This window comes from Syngnathus leptorhynchus, chromosome 4 (assembly GCF_054491065.1).
Source record: "Syngnathus leptorhynchus isolate UIUO chromosome 4, UIUO_Slep, whole genome shotgun sequence".
NCBI classification, from domain to species: domain Eukaryota; kingdom Metazoa; phylum Chordata; class Actinopteri; order Syngnathiformes; family Syngnathidae; genus Syngnathus; species Syngnathus leptorhynchus.
In genome coordinates this window covers 7,930,247-7,945,955 of record NC_141198.1, presented here as the reverse complement: position 1 = coordinate 7,945,955, position 15,709 = coordinate 7,930,247, and the positions used below count along the sequence as shown (strand labels likewise).

The 15,709-nt window shown below is 40.4% G+C and overlaps 1 protein-coding gene across 4 annotated transcripts in view; it reads left to right on the top strand.

Annotated features, from left to right (window-relative positions):
- ncor2 (nuclear receptor corepressor 2) overlaps positions 1–15,709 on the top strand; it is a 57,028-nt gene that overhangs the window by 21,981 nt on the left and 19,338 nt on the right. The window contains exons 7-19 of one of the 4 annotated variants that reach the window (XM_085909068.1): positions 915–971; positions 1,485–1,537; positions 2,832–2,898; positions 3,142–3,314; positions 3,440–3,533; positions 5,318–5,496; positions 6,292–6,346; positions 6,435–6,533; positions 8,176–8,324; positions 9,882–10,042; positions 11,333–11,395; positions 15,287–15,429; positions 15,528–15,666. In XM_085909068.1, the coding sequence (XP_085765194.1) occupies positions 915–971; positions 1,485–1,537; positions 2,832–2,898; positions 3,142–3,314; positions 3,440–3,533; positions 5,318–5,496; positions 6,292–6,346; positions 6,435–6,533; positions 8,176–8,324; positions 9,882–10,042; positions 11,333–11,395; positions 15,287–15,429; positions 15,528–15,666 (1,432 nt within the window). The remainder of the gene's footprint in view (positions 1–914; positions 972–1,484; positions 1,538–2,831; positions 2,899–3,141; positions 3,315–3,439; positions 3,534–5,317; positions 5,497–6,291; positions 6,347–6,434; positions 6,534–8,175; positions 8,325–9,881; positions 10,043–11,332; positions 11,396–15,286; positions 15,430–15,527; positions 15,667–15,709) is intronic. The other 3 variants (XM_085909069.1, XM_085909070.1, XM_085909071.1) reach the window with 3 other exon arrangements.

Below are 15,709 nucleotides of genomic sequence, written 5' to 3'. Positions count from 1 at the left end.
TTTATAATTTTTTTTTTTTTTGTTGCCAAAACTAGTCAAGCCTTCCGTGGACACAAGGATGCCCATTATTTTTACTTTGATAATTACAGATAATTCTGAATCAATTAAAACATCTGCACCCAATTTTTGTCAAAGATCATTGATGTTAAATGATTGGACCTAGGAAATTAAACAGGTCAAATAAATGAATTTAAGCCAGAAAATTAATTTTTAAATAAATACATGACCATGTGTGAAACTTGTAACCACAGTTGTATACAATATGTCATATCATAAACAATTGGCGGAATTAAGATCCTGTTTTCAATACTCAGGTACCTAGTATGCCAGTCAGATAATTTGATGCCTTAGTGTGATGTATGCAATTAATACTGCCCAACCAGTTGTTTCTCCACACAACAGAGCAGGAGAAGTGAGCGTTAACCTTTTTGCCTTTTTCCCGGCATTGCCAATTAACCTTTCGTGGTGTCCATGAAGAGGTAATGTGCATGCACATCTGGTTTCGGATATATCTTTTTATTTCTATCATTTATCAGAGGGTCTCCATGACAACAACAAAGCCCTTTTAAAACAGACCCCCCTCACTCCGCCTGCTGCTTTTGCTTGACTCTTTCGACTCCCACGATCTCCTCTGCCCCTTGCTACCTCCCTCTAATCTCAGGGAAAGTAAGACTTTTTTCCTTCTATGTCAAGAGTAGTGATAGGGTAAGGAGGAACTATGGCTCAGCTTGCCCTAAAAACTCTCATAGTCAATATATTTCATCCATGGCTCTCTTCATCGTCGCATCCAGCCACCCAGCCGGCTCCAGTGGAGTCGAGGTGTTCAAGTGAGCGTGCTCACTGTGTTGTCATGGTGATGACTGAGGTGCAGGCTGCCAGCTAATCCAGTACTTCTGTTTGTGTTCTCTTACCAGAAAAAGGCAGAAGAGGCACACAGAATATTGGAGGGACTTGGACCTAGGGTAGAACTGGTGAGTTATATCTGTCATATTATTTCCATATTATTATATATATATATATATTTTTTTTTAAACAAGTGACATGGGAAAATGTATTTGAATTGCATGATTCCTACCAATCAGGGCGCAAGCGGTTGAGCGGTTGTGAAGTGCACTACACAAGCTTTATTAAACAATGGAAATCTGATCTTTTCGACGCATATTTCAAAAATAGAATATCCTATTTAAGTATTGTACTTTATTTCTACCAGAATCCATTATTCCTACATATTGCACTGTCAAAACATCATCCATCTTCACCCGTCTTGCACAGTTGGGGAATTTTTCTCTCTGGGATGAAATAGCATATTAACTAGGTTACTTCCATTAATTAGAGCAGTGGCCCTTCTTGCTATTTAAAGACGAGTTTGCAAATTATTAAGTCACACATCTGTGATGATCTATGTGATGACGCAACAGATCGATCTCAGTGTAATCGGCTGCTTCCATGCTGAGCATATTGTGAAGCTGTTGTTTTTCTTTCAGCCACTGTACAATCAGCCTTCTGATACCAAGCAGTACCATGAGAACATCAAAATGTAAGTCAGCCTGCACAACTTGCTATGCCAAAAGGATAATAAATACAAGTTATAATAGCAATATCATAATCAGATTTTTTTTAAACGTTGCATACTTGATCTCTTGTCATGCAAATCATGAGTTACATGCACACGCTCATAACTTTGCTCCTGCTTTTATTCTGAATGTGTCAAAAAAGGTTCTCAGTATGTCTGGATTTCATTTCATGAAAGCTAATTGCGAGTGGTATGAGCAATAATGACTTCATGTCGGTTGTTTGCTACGGTGTGAAAGTAATTATTTTCATTGATAATGACCGTAAGAATCCAATTCACTTTTTAACAACAACTTTGTTAAAAATTTGCATTCGAATCAATTTAAAATTTTGTCTTTAGACAATAAAATTGTCATGGTGCGCCCGATGGCCTACTGTGGTCTGGAATGAATCTCTTTTCTGAAACAACATAAGAGGAGCCCAATGTAAAAATAATGGCTATTGCCACGTCATTCATTCATTACTATTTAGTTTACTACAAATGTATCTTATAAATTGTTTTAAAAAGACAACAATGTTTTAAAACTTTGATGGTCTCTAAATTCTATATTTTATTTGCTTAAAATAAAAATGGACTAAAAGCAAGAAAAATATAACTTCATGTACATGCTTTCAAAAAAAATAAATAAAAAATCACAGACCCTTGATGTGAGCTATGATCAAGAGTAAAACGCCACTGGTTGCACATAGTCGCCACCATTAGGGAATGAATGTACATCGGCGATGGGAGGAAAAGTACTCTGAAAAAGTACATATTTGATTAAAAACATTTTTTTTTTTCTTTACCGCAGCTCTATTCTGTGTCCATTCTCTGTGGTATATAGTAACCCACTTTGTAGTCTTTCCTAGCCTGTAATACCGTTGCTTAGTTAAATTGACTAATGTAGAATAAGATTACATCAATCAGCGGGGAGTGTAACCTTACAACTGACAGATTAAGTGTCAAGAATAAAATGCTGTCTTGCAGCAACGAAAGAGACAAACTGAGCGCCTGCCTAAGGAGATTACTGGCCCTGACCTTTGTTTGAGGAGCCGCAAGACAAGTGTATTTGTTTGTCCCCCATGCTGTCCTGCCCATTCTAAAGCATCAACAGTTGTTTGTGTGTGCTTTTTATGCTGTATATAGTAATCTAGGACATATAAATGTTGTACGAAATCAAGTGACAAATGTGTAAAAAAAAAAAAAAAAAAGTAGCATAATTTTTTTTGCTTTACCACCATTTTCCTAATACCACTTTATTTTCTTTCAACCTTCTTAGAAACCAAGCAATGAGAAAAAAACTCATCTTGTACTTCAAGAGACGAAATCATGCTCGTAAGCAATGGGTAAGTGTAGAAAATCCCCTTTTTTTTTTTTTTTTTTTACCCCGATTCATCATTAGAGCATCAGTGGCTGATCGGTTAGGACTTAGGCTTTCGATCCAAAGGGTTATGGTTCCTTTTACGCTAATATCTTTCGTTGCTCCCTGCTTGTGTCTGGTGTGCATCACAAAATATACACAGCAAAGACCAAGTTACATTCAAATCAGCATAGTAAATTAAAATACCTGCCTTTTTGTGTGAAAAAAGGAGCAGAAATTCTGCCAGCGTTATGACCAACTGATGGAAGCCTGGGAGAAAAAGGTGGAGCGCATTGAAAACAATCCTCGGCGCCGAGCCAAGGAGAGCAAGGTACGGGAATACTACGAGAAACAGTTCCCCGAGATTCGGAAACAGAGAGAGATGCAGGAACGAATTCAAAGGTGAGCGACACGGTTTCAATCCCAGTGACTCCAACTGACTAATTCACTTGATGTCATGTGCAATGGATACTGTAAGAACTCAAAGAGTGAAATGTGGTTTGTTCCACCATCCTTTTTTTTTGTAGCCGCGTTGGGCAGCGAGGCGGCGGATTGAGCTCTTCTGCAGCTCGCAGTGAGCATGAGGTCTCCGAGATCATTGACGGAATATCAGAACATGAGGTAATCCTTTCTGCCAAAGATTCTCTGTCCCTTGTCTGACCATTTTTTCACTTTGTAATCATCACGGAATCATTCACGTTCCGTCAATCGTGGGTGCTAGGACACCACACAGTTGAATTGCTTTAAAAGACAGAAAAATATGAATAAATAATGAAATATAATAATGATCCTATGATATTTTTCAGTTTGAAGATGAGCAGTATAATAGAAAACAGCTATTGATGAGTCAAATTGATTCGATAGTGTATCAAATGATGACTTATATCCAGTTTGGCCGCACAGAACATTGCCAACAGACTCTTGTTAAAAGTGTGAGGGGAACATTCTTCAAGGAATTTTATTGTCACACATATTCACATAACATAGCATGAATTAGGGTACCCGAGTTCAACAAATATGTGTATCTAGTTTTGTCATCATAGACAGCTCAGTGAAGTCTTGTAAACATGTTTCGAGACGAGAATGTGGAGTTCGAGTAACATCGATAATAAAAAGTAAGGTGGAGTTATGAAGTTAATCCTAGGTTTCACAACAAAATTACAGACATGCCGCAATGAAGACGACTTGTCACACTTACCGGCTGTCTTAAGACTTGCATTGACTGGGTATTTTGTACAGTGATTATGGCAGAGTGATTGCTTCTGTCGCATTATCAGTGAAAGGTGATGATGATTTTCTTGTAGTGACTTTAAACCTTAGCCGGAAAAACCTTTTGTTTATTTGAGCTTTTGAAAACATTTAATACGTTTCCTAATTAAAATTAATAATTGAATTAAAGCTAAACTCCGCAACAACCGTAGATGAAAAGAAAGTGCAGCACAGTGATGGAAGACAATAATTACAATAATAATACCATCATAACTAAATGAAACATGATCTTCCATTTAAGCCATTTCATAGTTTGGAATTAATTGTGAAAGTATTTTGTAGTATATAATTTACGTTAATCAATCAGAATTCTTTGAAGGCCTTCAACAATCCCTAGATTAGGATTTACTTGATCAAAGATAAGAACCATGATAATTTGTCCCACTGTCTTCACACTTTGTACCTTAATGAACTGACACTGACATAGAGACAGTTTTTTTTTTCCCCACAAGGCATCATCGCACTGATCTCATAACACCAATATCGACTCATTCCCATATTGCTCCAACTTGTACCATCAGAAATATTTGCTCCTCTGCTACTTTACACAAGTACTTTATTGCCATTGACACTGCAAATATAGTACCGTTTACTTTGCACATTGAACATCCTCTACTCCGGTGCTATTGCATACTGCAAAGCACAATTTTATATTGATTTGTATTGATATTATTTTTCTATATTATATTTTTTCTTACTTGAAAAACAAACCTAGCATTGCACCCCGCTTTCACTCCATACATATGTAGTGTACCATGACAAAGTTTTCCCGTTATGTTCTCTACCAGTAAGATAGATGTTCAGGCACTGCCTGCCATCTAGATGGAACTTTAATCACTGTCCCTCCAGTGCAGAACCATTTGGAGCATTTTCATTCCCTGAGATAAGAGTTAGAGGGAAATATGTGTGGAGTTCACATTTCATGTGGAAAATGTCACCAGTAGTTAAAATTGCTGAGGAAGCTTAACTTCCTCCCCTGCCGCCTGACCTCTAGTGCTTAAAAACAGCTGTAATGTTACTTCCGGTTCATGACAACAATGAGCACCATCTTAGCTCTCTTCCTTTTTCAAAATAGTCTGTCTCATTCATGGATGTTGATTAATGTGTGTCTTTTGTGTGGCACCTGCGAACATTAGAACACTGAAAAGCAAATGCGACAGCTGGCAGTCATCCCTCCGATGCTGTTTGATGCTGAGCAGCAACGCATCAAGTTCATCAACATGAATGGATTGATGGATGACCCCATGAAGGTGTACAAGGACCGGCAGGTCATGAACATGTGGAGTGAGCAAGAGAAGGACACTTTCAGAGAGAAGTAAGGTCAACTCTTCAGTACAGTAAGGGTGCTAAATGGGGTGTGTTTATGTGAAATGCTTGCATTGCGTCTCATTCACACGTTCATTAACTGATGGTAGAGGTTGCCATGCAAACTGCCAAACATCACATCAGGGGCAAAAATTAATTTTAGTATCTTGCTCAATGACATAGAACATTGTTCCTGAGGGCACATGGATTCAAACCAAAAACTTCCAGATTTGACCACTGTAAGACCTGAGGCCCACATTAAGTATTTTATTGTACTAATTTCATTGATAAAAATTCTTTTACACATTGTCATGACATATTGGTATCCAGCATCAGTTAAGTGAACAAGATTATACTAAATGTGGATGATAAAGGGGTCAAAAAAGTTGTAGGAAAGGAAGTGAATCTTTTTTTTTTTTTTTTTTAAACAAATGAGCGATGACATTTGAAGCATAGACACACAGGAGCACTGACTGAATGTCCAATTCAAAACATGTCACACAAAATGTTATAATTTCTCTGTCTTCTTATCTGGAACAAAATGAAGAAAAGTACTTTTTAGATTTTTGTGATACAAACTTGAAAATGTTCCATCATGCAGGTTGAATTTATCTTGTACAATAAATGTGATTATTACTGACAGCATCAACTAAACAATACATTGATTAACTATTGAAAACACAATGTCAGTCCCTCTTTTTTTATAATATTGAAATAAGAGGTTTTAGAGCTCAGTGCTTTATGCAAGTGATGTTTAAAATATCGATTCTTCAGGGCGTATATTTTTTATTTCCATCTTCCACAGATTCATCCAACACCCTAAAAACTTTGGTCTGATCGCATCTTTTCTCGAAAGAAAGGTATGCGTTTTGTGTTCACTTGAGAAATCTGATCTTCTCAGGAAATCACATTTCCCAGGCAAATCACATTTCTTTTTTAATTTTTCAGACGGTGGCAGAATGTGTGCTCTTTTATTATCTGACCAAAAAGAATGAGAACTATAAGAACATCGTGCGAAGAAACTACAGACGACGAGGAAGAAGCCAGGTATTGTCAGCTTTCAATCTTTAGAACTTCTAATCATGTTATCTTATGTTTCAAAGGACACATGCTATCTCAACGAACCACAATATTACTTTTAAAGTGATTATCGTTCCTGAGGTTGTAGTCGTCATGCACTGGGCAAAATGCCAGAACCTCTTGGCGAAACAAGTCAGACAGGAATAACCTATGCTAACCTTTCCTCTACTTTGTATATTGCAATTGCAGTGTTTTCTTTTCAAACATAAAATTCAAGAACAGAACAGAAGACGATGTGCTTAATTTGGGGATGGTACAAAGTCTCCCGTAATGACCACTGGTATAACACTGGCACAGCGGTATTGATTTATCTGGTCTCACTAGACAAATGGGTCAAATAGCCAAGATATGGCAAGACATTATCATCATTGACTTAAAACATTTATTAAGGGGGCCAGCTACACATAAGGTATTTGGAAAAGTGGTTGCACTCCACTTGAAGTGAATAATAATTATAATAAAAGTGAAATTCTGTTCATGTTAATTAATAAATAGGCCCCTCATCAAAGTCATCCCTCGGCCCTGCTCTTCATCTTTTTAACTTGCCTCTCACTCTTTTTGTCAGCTTGTCTCACACGTTAAAGATTCTGCATTGAGATCGTCATCATAAAATGAAGGTGTTGCTTTGGCCTACGGCAGCAATGTCAAATACATCACAAATAGCAATGGATGTCAATAGTGCAAGAATAGTTGTCAGCCTGAATGTCAGTGCTCAGCTGAACTCTCACCCTAAAACCCAGACAGGCACGGTGAGGAAGTGGTAGTGTTCTCTTCAAAACCAAAAGTCATCCAGCTGAACAGTTATTCTGTGGTTTCTGAACTTTCACATCCTGTTTTGTTTTGCGTTTGTTGGCATTCTTTTTAGTTACATGAAATTCTGTGAAATCAGATTGCTTTGTGGCACACTGGTTAGAACGTCCGCTTCACAGCGCAGAGGTTGTGGATTTGGCCTTTTTGTGTGGAGTTTGCATGTTCTCCCCGTGCCTGCAGTGGTTTCCTCCCACATTCCAAAAACATGCTTGGTAGGCCGATTGAGCATGCCAAATTGCCCGTAGGTGTGATTGTGAGTGCGGATGGTAGTCCAGCTCTGTGCGCCCTGCGATTGGCTGGCAACCAGTTCAGGTTGTCCCCCGCCTTCTGCCTGAAGTCTGCTGGGATAGGCTCCAGCGCGCCCACGACCCTCGTGAGGATAAACGGTACAGATGAATGGATGGATCGAAAGATTACTTTGTGTATGTTATATAAACAAGATACAACAGTGTTACCAAATAGATATGTGTGCTGTTTGGTGATTTCTGTTAAAGTATCTTTCTATGTTTTCTTATAGCAGCTCAGTTAGAGTATTTTGACACAAAACGTGTTAAAAAGGCAGAACCAGAGAAAATATGTTCATTGAAATGGTTTTGAAATTTGTAAATGAGGAGTGACTCTTGTGGAATTCTTTTGCGAGAAAGGCTTGAGCCATTTGTCATTTCACTGATTGCAAACTTATACATTGAGGCTTAAATGACATCTCTGATGTTGAGTCTCATGAAATGAAAACTCTGATGTTGATTTACCATAAGTAGATCATGTGGGTTCATAGTATGCCTTCTCCCATAATCTCTAGCATGGCGGGCAGCAGCAGCAGCAACAGCAACAGCAGCAGCAGCAAGTCAACCGAAACAGCCAGGAAGACAAAGAAAAGGAGGAGAAAGACAAGGAAGGAGAGAAGGAGGAGGACAAAACAGAAGCTGAAGACAAAGAGGATGGAATGAAGTAAGCCAACGTTGTATCTATTCAACAGAGAGAGCATTTAGTCCACAGTCGTATCATTTTTATCACTATGTATAGAGTCCTTTTGAAATCACGCTATTAGAAAAAGCACTTCTATGTAGCCTACAATTTTTTATTCATTCAGGTCGTCTTACTTTCATGTCTTGGTTTCTGTGTCAAACTTCAAAGCATGAAATACTATTCAAAGCATGAAATACTCTAAGCGTATGTTTCAGAGAGAAAGTTCATCCTGAAGTGCGATTGCTCTTTAAACTTTAAAGTTGCATCTCTAGCAAGACTTTCCACCACCGGCAATTCGTTCACCTTATTAAAACAGCTGTTTTCCTCTGGAAACACATTTCGAGGGTTCTTCTGTTTTGTGGTTTTGCTGTTGACAATGTAAACAGATGATATCTGTTTGTGTGTGGGTGGATAGCTTTGTGCAATATTGTCAAATAGCGACAGATAAAAAAAGCAGCAGATGGAATAGCACTCTTTCTGTTCTCCTTGGAAATCAATAGTTGAATGCATGCGATCTGTGTAGGTAGGCACTCTATTATCTAATCTGAGTTTGTACTTTGTACTGTAGAGCTAGGTAATGTACATTCTTGAGCAGTTGTGTCATGCTGATGAGGCATTATCTCCTTTATGCCTGGAGTGAGACATTGCCGGGTGATTCCGACCGAGCAAACCCTGCTGTCTGACAGTCTTGTGCTTTCGTACAGGAGCCTCTCCTATAATCGGAGAAACACCTGTACCTCACGTTAATATTAATGGAATTCAGTGTGTGCCGTCACAATCCCGTGTGTTACACTTCTTATGTGGATCAAATCTATCCAAGGTTTGTTCTTCTTAACCCAATTGTCATCTACCAATATTGATGTGTTCAGTTACCATTTTAAAAATGTATTTATTTTTTGTCAGTTTTGAAGTTAGTGAAACTAGGCCCTGTGTGAAAAAGCATTTGGCCCCTAAATCCTCAGTAGCAACACGAGTGGTTCCAATAACTGATGATGAGTCTTTGACATTTCTTTGGAGATATTTTGGAGACACTTACGTACATAACCGATACATACGTTTTTTAGACTGGTCTGCTAAAAGTCTTGGAAATCATTCAGATGTGTAAGATTTGTTGTTGTCAGCAATGGTTTTCAACTTGGAACTCTCATTTTTTGCGCAGTCATTGAACACTGACCTTAACTGAAGCGAGGGACACCAGCAGTTCTTAAAATGTTGTCCGAGATTCTTTCATGACCTTCTGGGTGAGTTGTGTCTGTAATTTTGGGAGGCGAGCTACTCCTGGGAAGGTTCACCACTGTTCCATGCTTTCTCAGTTTGTGGATAATGGCTCTCACTGTGATTAGCTGGAGTCCTAAAGGTTCACGAATGACTTTGAAACCAATTATGAATTGATGGATATCAGTTTCTGTATTTCTCATCTCTTCTTGAATTTCTTTGGATCATGGCATTCTGGTGTCACATCGGAGCGGAACTTGGAAACGTGACTTGTATACAGTGCATGCTCACAATGTGAGTTTAAATGTTGTTTCTGAATTGCAGAGATGAAACTTCTGGCGAAGACGCAGAGGACAAAGAGCCTGCAGTGACTGTCAAGGGTCGACGCACAGCCAACAGCCAGGGGCGCCGTAAGGGCCGAATCACCCGCTCGATGACCAGTGAGGTGGAGGAGACCACCACACCGCCTGCCAACAATGAGCTCGGTCAGTCTTGGTGGTTTACTTCACTTAAGCAGGTTGTGAGGGTTATGCCAGCTCATCTGTACGTTCTTTGGACTTCAAAGCAGAGTCTCATAGTTTAAGTGTCCTCCTGTGGACCAAAATTAAAAATCAACTCGTCACTGAGAGATGCTAGTCTGTTTCCTGACAACTATTATGAAAACAAAATAAAAAGGGTCATATTTATCCATTACATCATTAACATTTATTTGGAATCGACAATAATTATGTTCATTGCGAATGTAAGATATAGTATTTAACTGTATGTCAACATAGTGAGCCACTGAGAAGATGAATTAGATTATATAGGATTTTGTAAATGCAGAAAGAAACACACATCTTTTGATCAATAGTCGTTTAAATGAAGGTTTACAATTTTCCACTGAAGGGACAGTCCAATATTCCATCCAGCTATTTCTTTTAAACTCGGACAGCATTACATCAGTAGCACACTTTACATATTAGTATAATTCAATGTTCTGACAATTATCATCTTCCCAAACTATTATTAGATCAGACAGATGTTTGGAATGTGACCACTTAGCTCACTATTTTCAGACACTCACTATTGCTCCAAATAATGCTCCTGTACCATACCACCAGAGTGCACTGTTGGCCCTTCTGTCCTCTTCCCACTCTGTTATTTAAGTGCCAACCTTGTTTCCCTAAAGAGTCCTCATAGGTTGTCAGTAAGCTGTACTCAACATCAATTCTGCTATTGGTTACACATATTTAATAGATCATCCTTTGTGTGTACACAGTACAATATATTCTGCATGTTGACTTTTTAATCACGCGGAACTCCCCAAGTGATTTAAGTTGCAGGACTCCCTCTTTCGTTGTCTCAGTATTCAGAGCAGTGCTTGGTTGGCTGCTTTGTCCTTCATAGGTCCATGTAGAGAACTTACACGCACAAGAGCCAACTTCTCTACGTGTTGGGCAGGGCCAGGGTCACTCCAGCTAATAACTTGTGCAGCCAGGGAAAAGCCAGTTGTTGTCTATAATCATTAACTGACTTCTCCACTTCGATTTCCTGCTTCCTTCATCTAAAACAAACAGTCCCCAGTGACCTAGGCAACAGTGCCTTTTTAGCAAGTCGCAAAAATACCCTTCCCCCACATATTGTCTTTTTTTTTTTTCTCTTCTCTAATTTGCTCTTTGCTTTCCTCTTGTCAGTCACTCCCTAACTGAATTTGTCACTTGCAACTGCCCACTCCCCCCTCCTTCTTACTTTTTTTTTTTTTTTTTTTTTTCCTGTGTGTGTGTCTGAGACAGCCAATCTAGAAATGAATGAGAGTTCTCGCTGGACTGAAGAAGAGATGGAAACTGCCAAAAAAGGTAACACACAACAAACCTTTCCCTCCTCTATGACTTTGGTTGTAAGATTATTGTTCATTGTACAGATGCCTCATATGGCTTTAAAGCGCACCAAACAAATGATGAGCTTGTGCTTTCCTGTTAGTGAGGCAGCGATTGCCACGTGCTTCAAAACTGTGTCTGTGTGTTTGTATCTATCTGGTGGACTGTGGCTGCTGCTCTTGCTAGCCATTTCCTCTCTCTGGGTCAAGGCAGCCTGTCTTCTTATCGTGGTGGCTGTAAAGTCTGTCCCTTATCAGTCATTAACCTGCCTGTTTATTATCTTGACAGAAGATTTACCCAGGCTGATTCACAGAGGTCTCTGATACTGTGCCCGGTGTCCTCAGACTTGTACTGTGCAATTGTATGTTGTGCGAAGTACATGATACTCATTAAGCGTCTCACTCTCAGTGGTTTGTAATTCTTCACTGTTAGATCTGGATTCCTCAAAAGGACTGTATTGTCACTTTGATAAGATTGCTGATATTACATTTTAATTCTAAACTTAATTACTTGTGAATTTTCAAACTGGGTAATCTGTGTTGCATATATTAAAATGTTGTTGAGCATTTTCTAAGAATGTTAATGCGGTCTGCAAACTGCTGATTTGGGTCTGCTCTGTGGCTTTATGTGCCTTTTTGCGCCTGAATAATTAAATCTATCCTTCCTTTTAATCATAGTACACGAGGCGCTGTTGCTCTAGTGCCGACTGTGACCCCTGCTGCTCTTTGGCTACACGTGCATTGGTCCCAGCAATGTGGTTGTTTATTTGTAGAGTATTTGTTTGTTAAAGGGTTATTTTTGGTCTATATCTGGCACTGCTTGGCTTGAACACAGGACTGTGTAGTAATCCCGGTTAATGTCTTCAATTCCATTCTCCTGCAGTGGGATTAGTGGGGTGCTCCATCCCAGGGGATTAGCCCGGCAGTTGGGTAGATGCAGGGCTTCTATGGAGTGCTTATGTAATCACTGAACGCCAGCGACAGCAGCCAGAGCTGAAGAAGGACAAAGTCTTGTCATTTTTCAAACAGACCCCCCCTCCCACCACACACCAACACACCCACACCCTCCTCTCCTAAATAGACAAAAGTATATCTCCAATGTATTTAGCCCCCCAGTTCATCAAGATGCTCACTGCGCTCCCTCTGACACTTTCTTGACATGGATGTGTTAAATAGCCTTAATTGTCAGCAAGCTTGATGTGGTCTTCTCCTTTAAGATAAAAAAAAAGACATTTAATGTCACAGGTCATTTGAATATTTCCCTACCTTTCAGGATAGTATTGCAACAATAAGCCATCTTCATTGCTGTGTGTTAGTAAAGGTTGTATCTCTTGGATCTTGATCCAAGTTGTGTGTTTGTATGTGCACACTTCTTGGCTAGAATTCATGTAAGTTCAAATTCAAGGCACCTGTATAAAGGCCCCCGCTCCACTTGCTGGAAGAACCCACATAAAGGAGCTGCAGGTAGAAAAGCACATACCATCTTTCTTTTCCACTGTTGCTCGGTTATTTTTTTCTCTCCCTGTCCACTTTTTGGTTTGGGAGATGGCACCAGCCCAAGTTGGCAAGCGCTGTGGAAGATTTGGCAAGTGAGGGGACCCCCCCCGCCCCCCACTCCCCTCATTTGCCCTCTCTCCTTACTCTTGTTTTATTATAGACTGGCGAGGTCACATTCAAGATGAAAAGCAGGTCAGTCAGGAAATATGTGAAAGCCTTTATGCTTTCTCATGGTATCAACATCAACTCTGTTGCCTTCCTTGTCCTCCCATCTTCTCCCTTTGCTTACTTTCCACTTCTTTATCCCCGCTCCCCCCCTCCCTCTCTCTCTCTCTCTCTCTCTCTCTCTCTTTCGCTCTCTCGCTCTCTCTCTCCCCCTCTCTACTTCCCTCCCCCTCCTCGCTACACCCTCTGTTTACACTTGGACCGCCTGAGTGTGTGTTTGTGTCTGTGTGTTAAAGTATTAACAGGAGAGAGAGAGAGAGCGAGAGCGAGAGGGCTCGAGTTCGTGTGTACTCATGCATTTGTGTGTGCACTGGTCGGTGGTGCCTGCTGGCAGAGTGAGGTAGGGGGAGGGATAGGCTGACAGAGAGGGAGGGGAATGAGAGAGAGAGAGAGAGAGAGAGAGAGATAGAGGAAAGATCAGATGAGGAGAGAGAGAAAGAGAGGGTGAGTGAGTACAGCCTCATAGTCCCACTTTCCTGTGGAAGTCTTACTAGACGGCCGCCATTGAAGAGAGACGCAGCACAAAAACAGAGCTGCAATTACTGAAGCTCTGTGGAATAGCAGAGCGATGGGGAGAGACCAGGACCATGTGGTGTTTTGGAGCATGTCAACCTGACCCCGTATCAAGTAACAAGCCAGCTGGAAGTAAGAGCGGAGGGATTGAGCTGTTTTCGTCTTTGCGCCGGATGGGAAGGCCCCGTGTTGAAGAGCATTCCAGGCTCTCCCTCCAGAGATCAGACAGTCTGATCGTGTGATCCAGAAGGGCCACAAGACGGCGGCTGAAGTAACAGGCATGTGACACAGTGACAATCACGTTCTGGCTACACCAGCTATTGATTGGAGGTCTCTGGGTGGTGCTTAAGGCCTTTCAGGGTCCTGATTGGGTGTGAGGCAACCACCTGCTTCGGAATATCTTGACTGATTGGATGTTTGATCCACGTGTCTCCCCTGCCTCTAAGGCTTTGAGTCAACTGCTTGGGAATGCGCTTTGTACAGTTGCATACAAGGATTAAACTAGGTATTGATATTTGTCATTACTTTTCATTATAATCATTGAATTCTTAAAACTTTGAATTTGTTGAATGCTTTTTCTAGGTTGTTTGAAATGGGAATTGGCTTACATGAGGCACCACCCTCTCGAATATAGGCCTTGCTAGTTGACTACCTGTCTTAGGGAATTAGTTACAACATACGAGTCTGCTTTTTTTCTATAGCTTTTAGTTGCAATGTCTGCAGCCACTTAAAGCTGGACAAGTTGTCATGCAGTTTTCAAGACCCTTCAAATGTTCCTGCAGCTTGTTTAAGTGTTTAAGTGTCATGGATGTATTCTTATGAAAGGAATACCAGTGATCTCACACTTGCAAGATGATGCTCTGCTTTGCATGTGTCAGATTAGTTTCTAGTAGCCATCTCTTTGAAATTAGTCAGTGACAGCTATATATGTCAAAGATGCATTGGATTTGAGAGAGTTATGTTTCAAGATTAATATCAAAGAGTGTCTGCTTGTTGTCTTCCATTCTCCATTGACTAACAAGATGCAAGTGACCTCTGAATGCTTGTGTAAGGTTACACCGCTAGGTGTTGGTTCCACGCTTGTTCTTAACCCCCACAACCCTCGTAGAGCGTGCCCTGCCAGGACCTGTCATACTGGCACAGGAAATAAGTGGGTGGTGTAGGTTAAGCCGCTTACAGCGCACGCGGCAAATGGGCTGCTTTTAGCTAACAGCGCACGCTGAAGAGGAAGGAACCGCCACAGTAAATTCTACACTATCTGTCTTTGGCCTCTATTGCACAAACATGCTGACCGCTTCTTTGAGCACATGTGATATGTGAATTTCATGCCGGCTTTTTCTATCCTCCTTTGGTCTGGTGGGTTCATGGAGACTCTTGTTAAAGGCACAAATCATGTGGTGACTGAGGTAAGGACTAGGGTTTCTCGGAACTGGGTCACATCAAAGTTAGTCAGAATATAACACAGTGTGACCTCAGTGAGGGAGAGTTAGTGATGTCATTGACATAAGCTGCTATATTACCACTCCCCTTCAGATTTCTATGGTTTTGTGCATTTCGGAATACAATGGCAGTTTGCCAATGTTCCTCTTATCCACTCTGTCTGTTACACTGTGGAATTTGGTCTTTTTTGTTGCAGGTCTTCTTCAGTATGGTAGGAACTGGTCTGCCATTGCCAAGATGGTGGGATCAAAAACTGTGTCACAATGTAAAAACTTTTATTTCAACTACAAGAAGAGGCAAAAACTGGATGAGATTTTGCAGCAACATAAAATGAAATCGGTAAGCAAGAAAAAGAGAGAGGGACATGTTTTCTCACAAAGTTGTGACCTATTTGGTGTTATTTAAAATTAATTTTTGTGTATTGGATCTTAACTTAGGAGAAGGAACGAAAGGCTCGCCGCAAGGGCAAAACCCCTCAAAATGAAGAGGCCACTGCCCAGTTCACTGCAGAGGAAGAAGAGTTGGAAGGCTCAGGGGCTAGTGGTAATGAAGAAGAAGCACCTGAAGATGGAGAAGGTACATCGAATTGAGAAAGATAATATTTGCACCGTGAAACAAT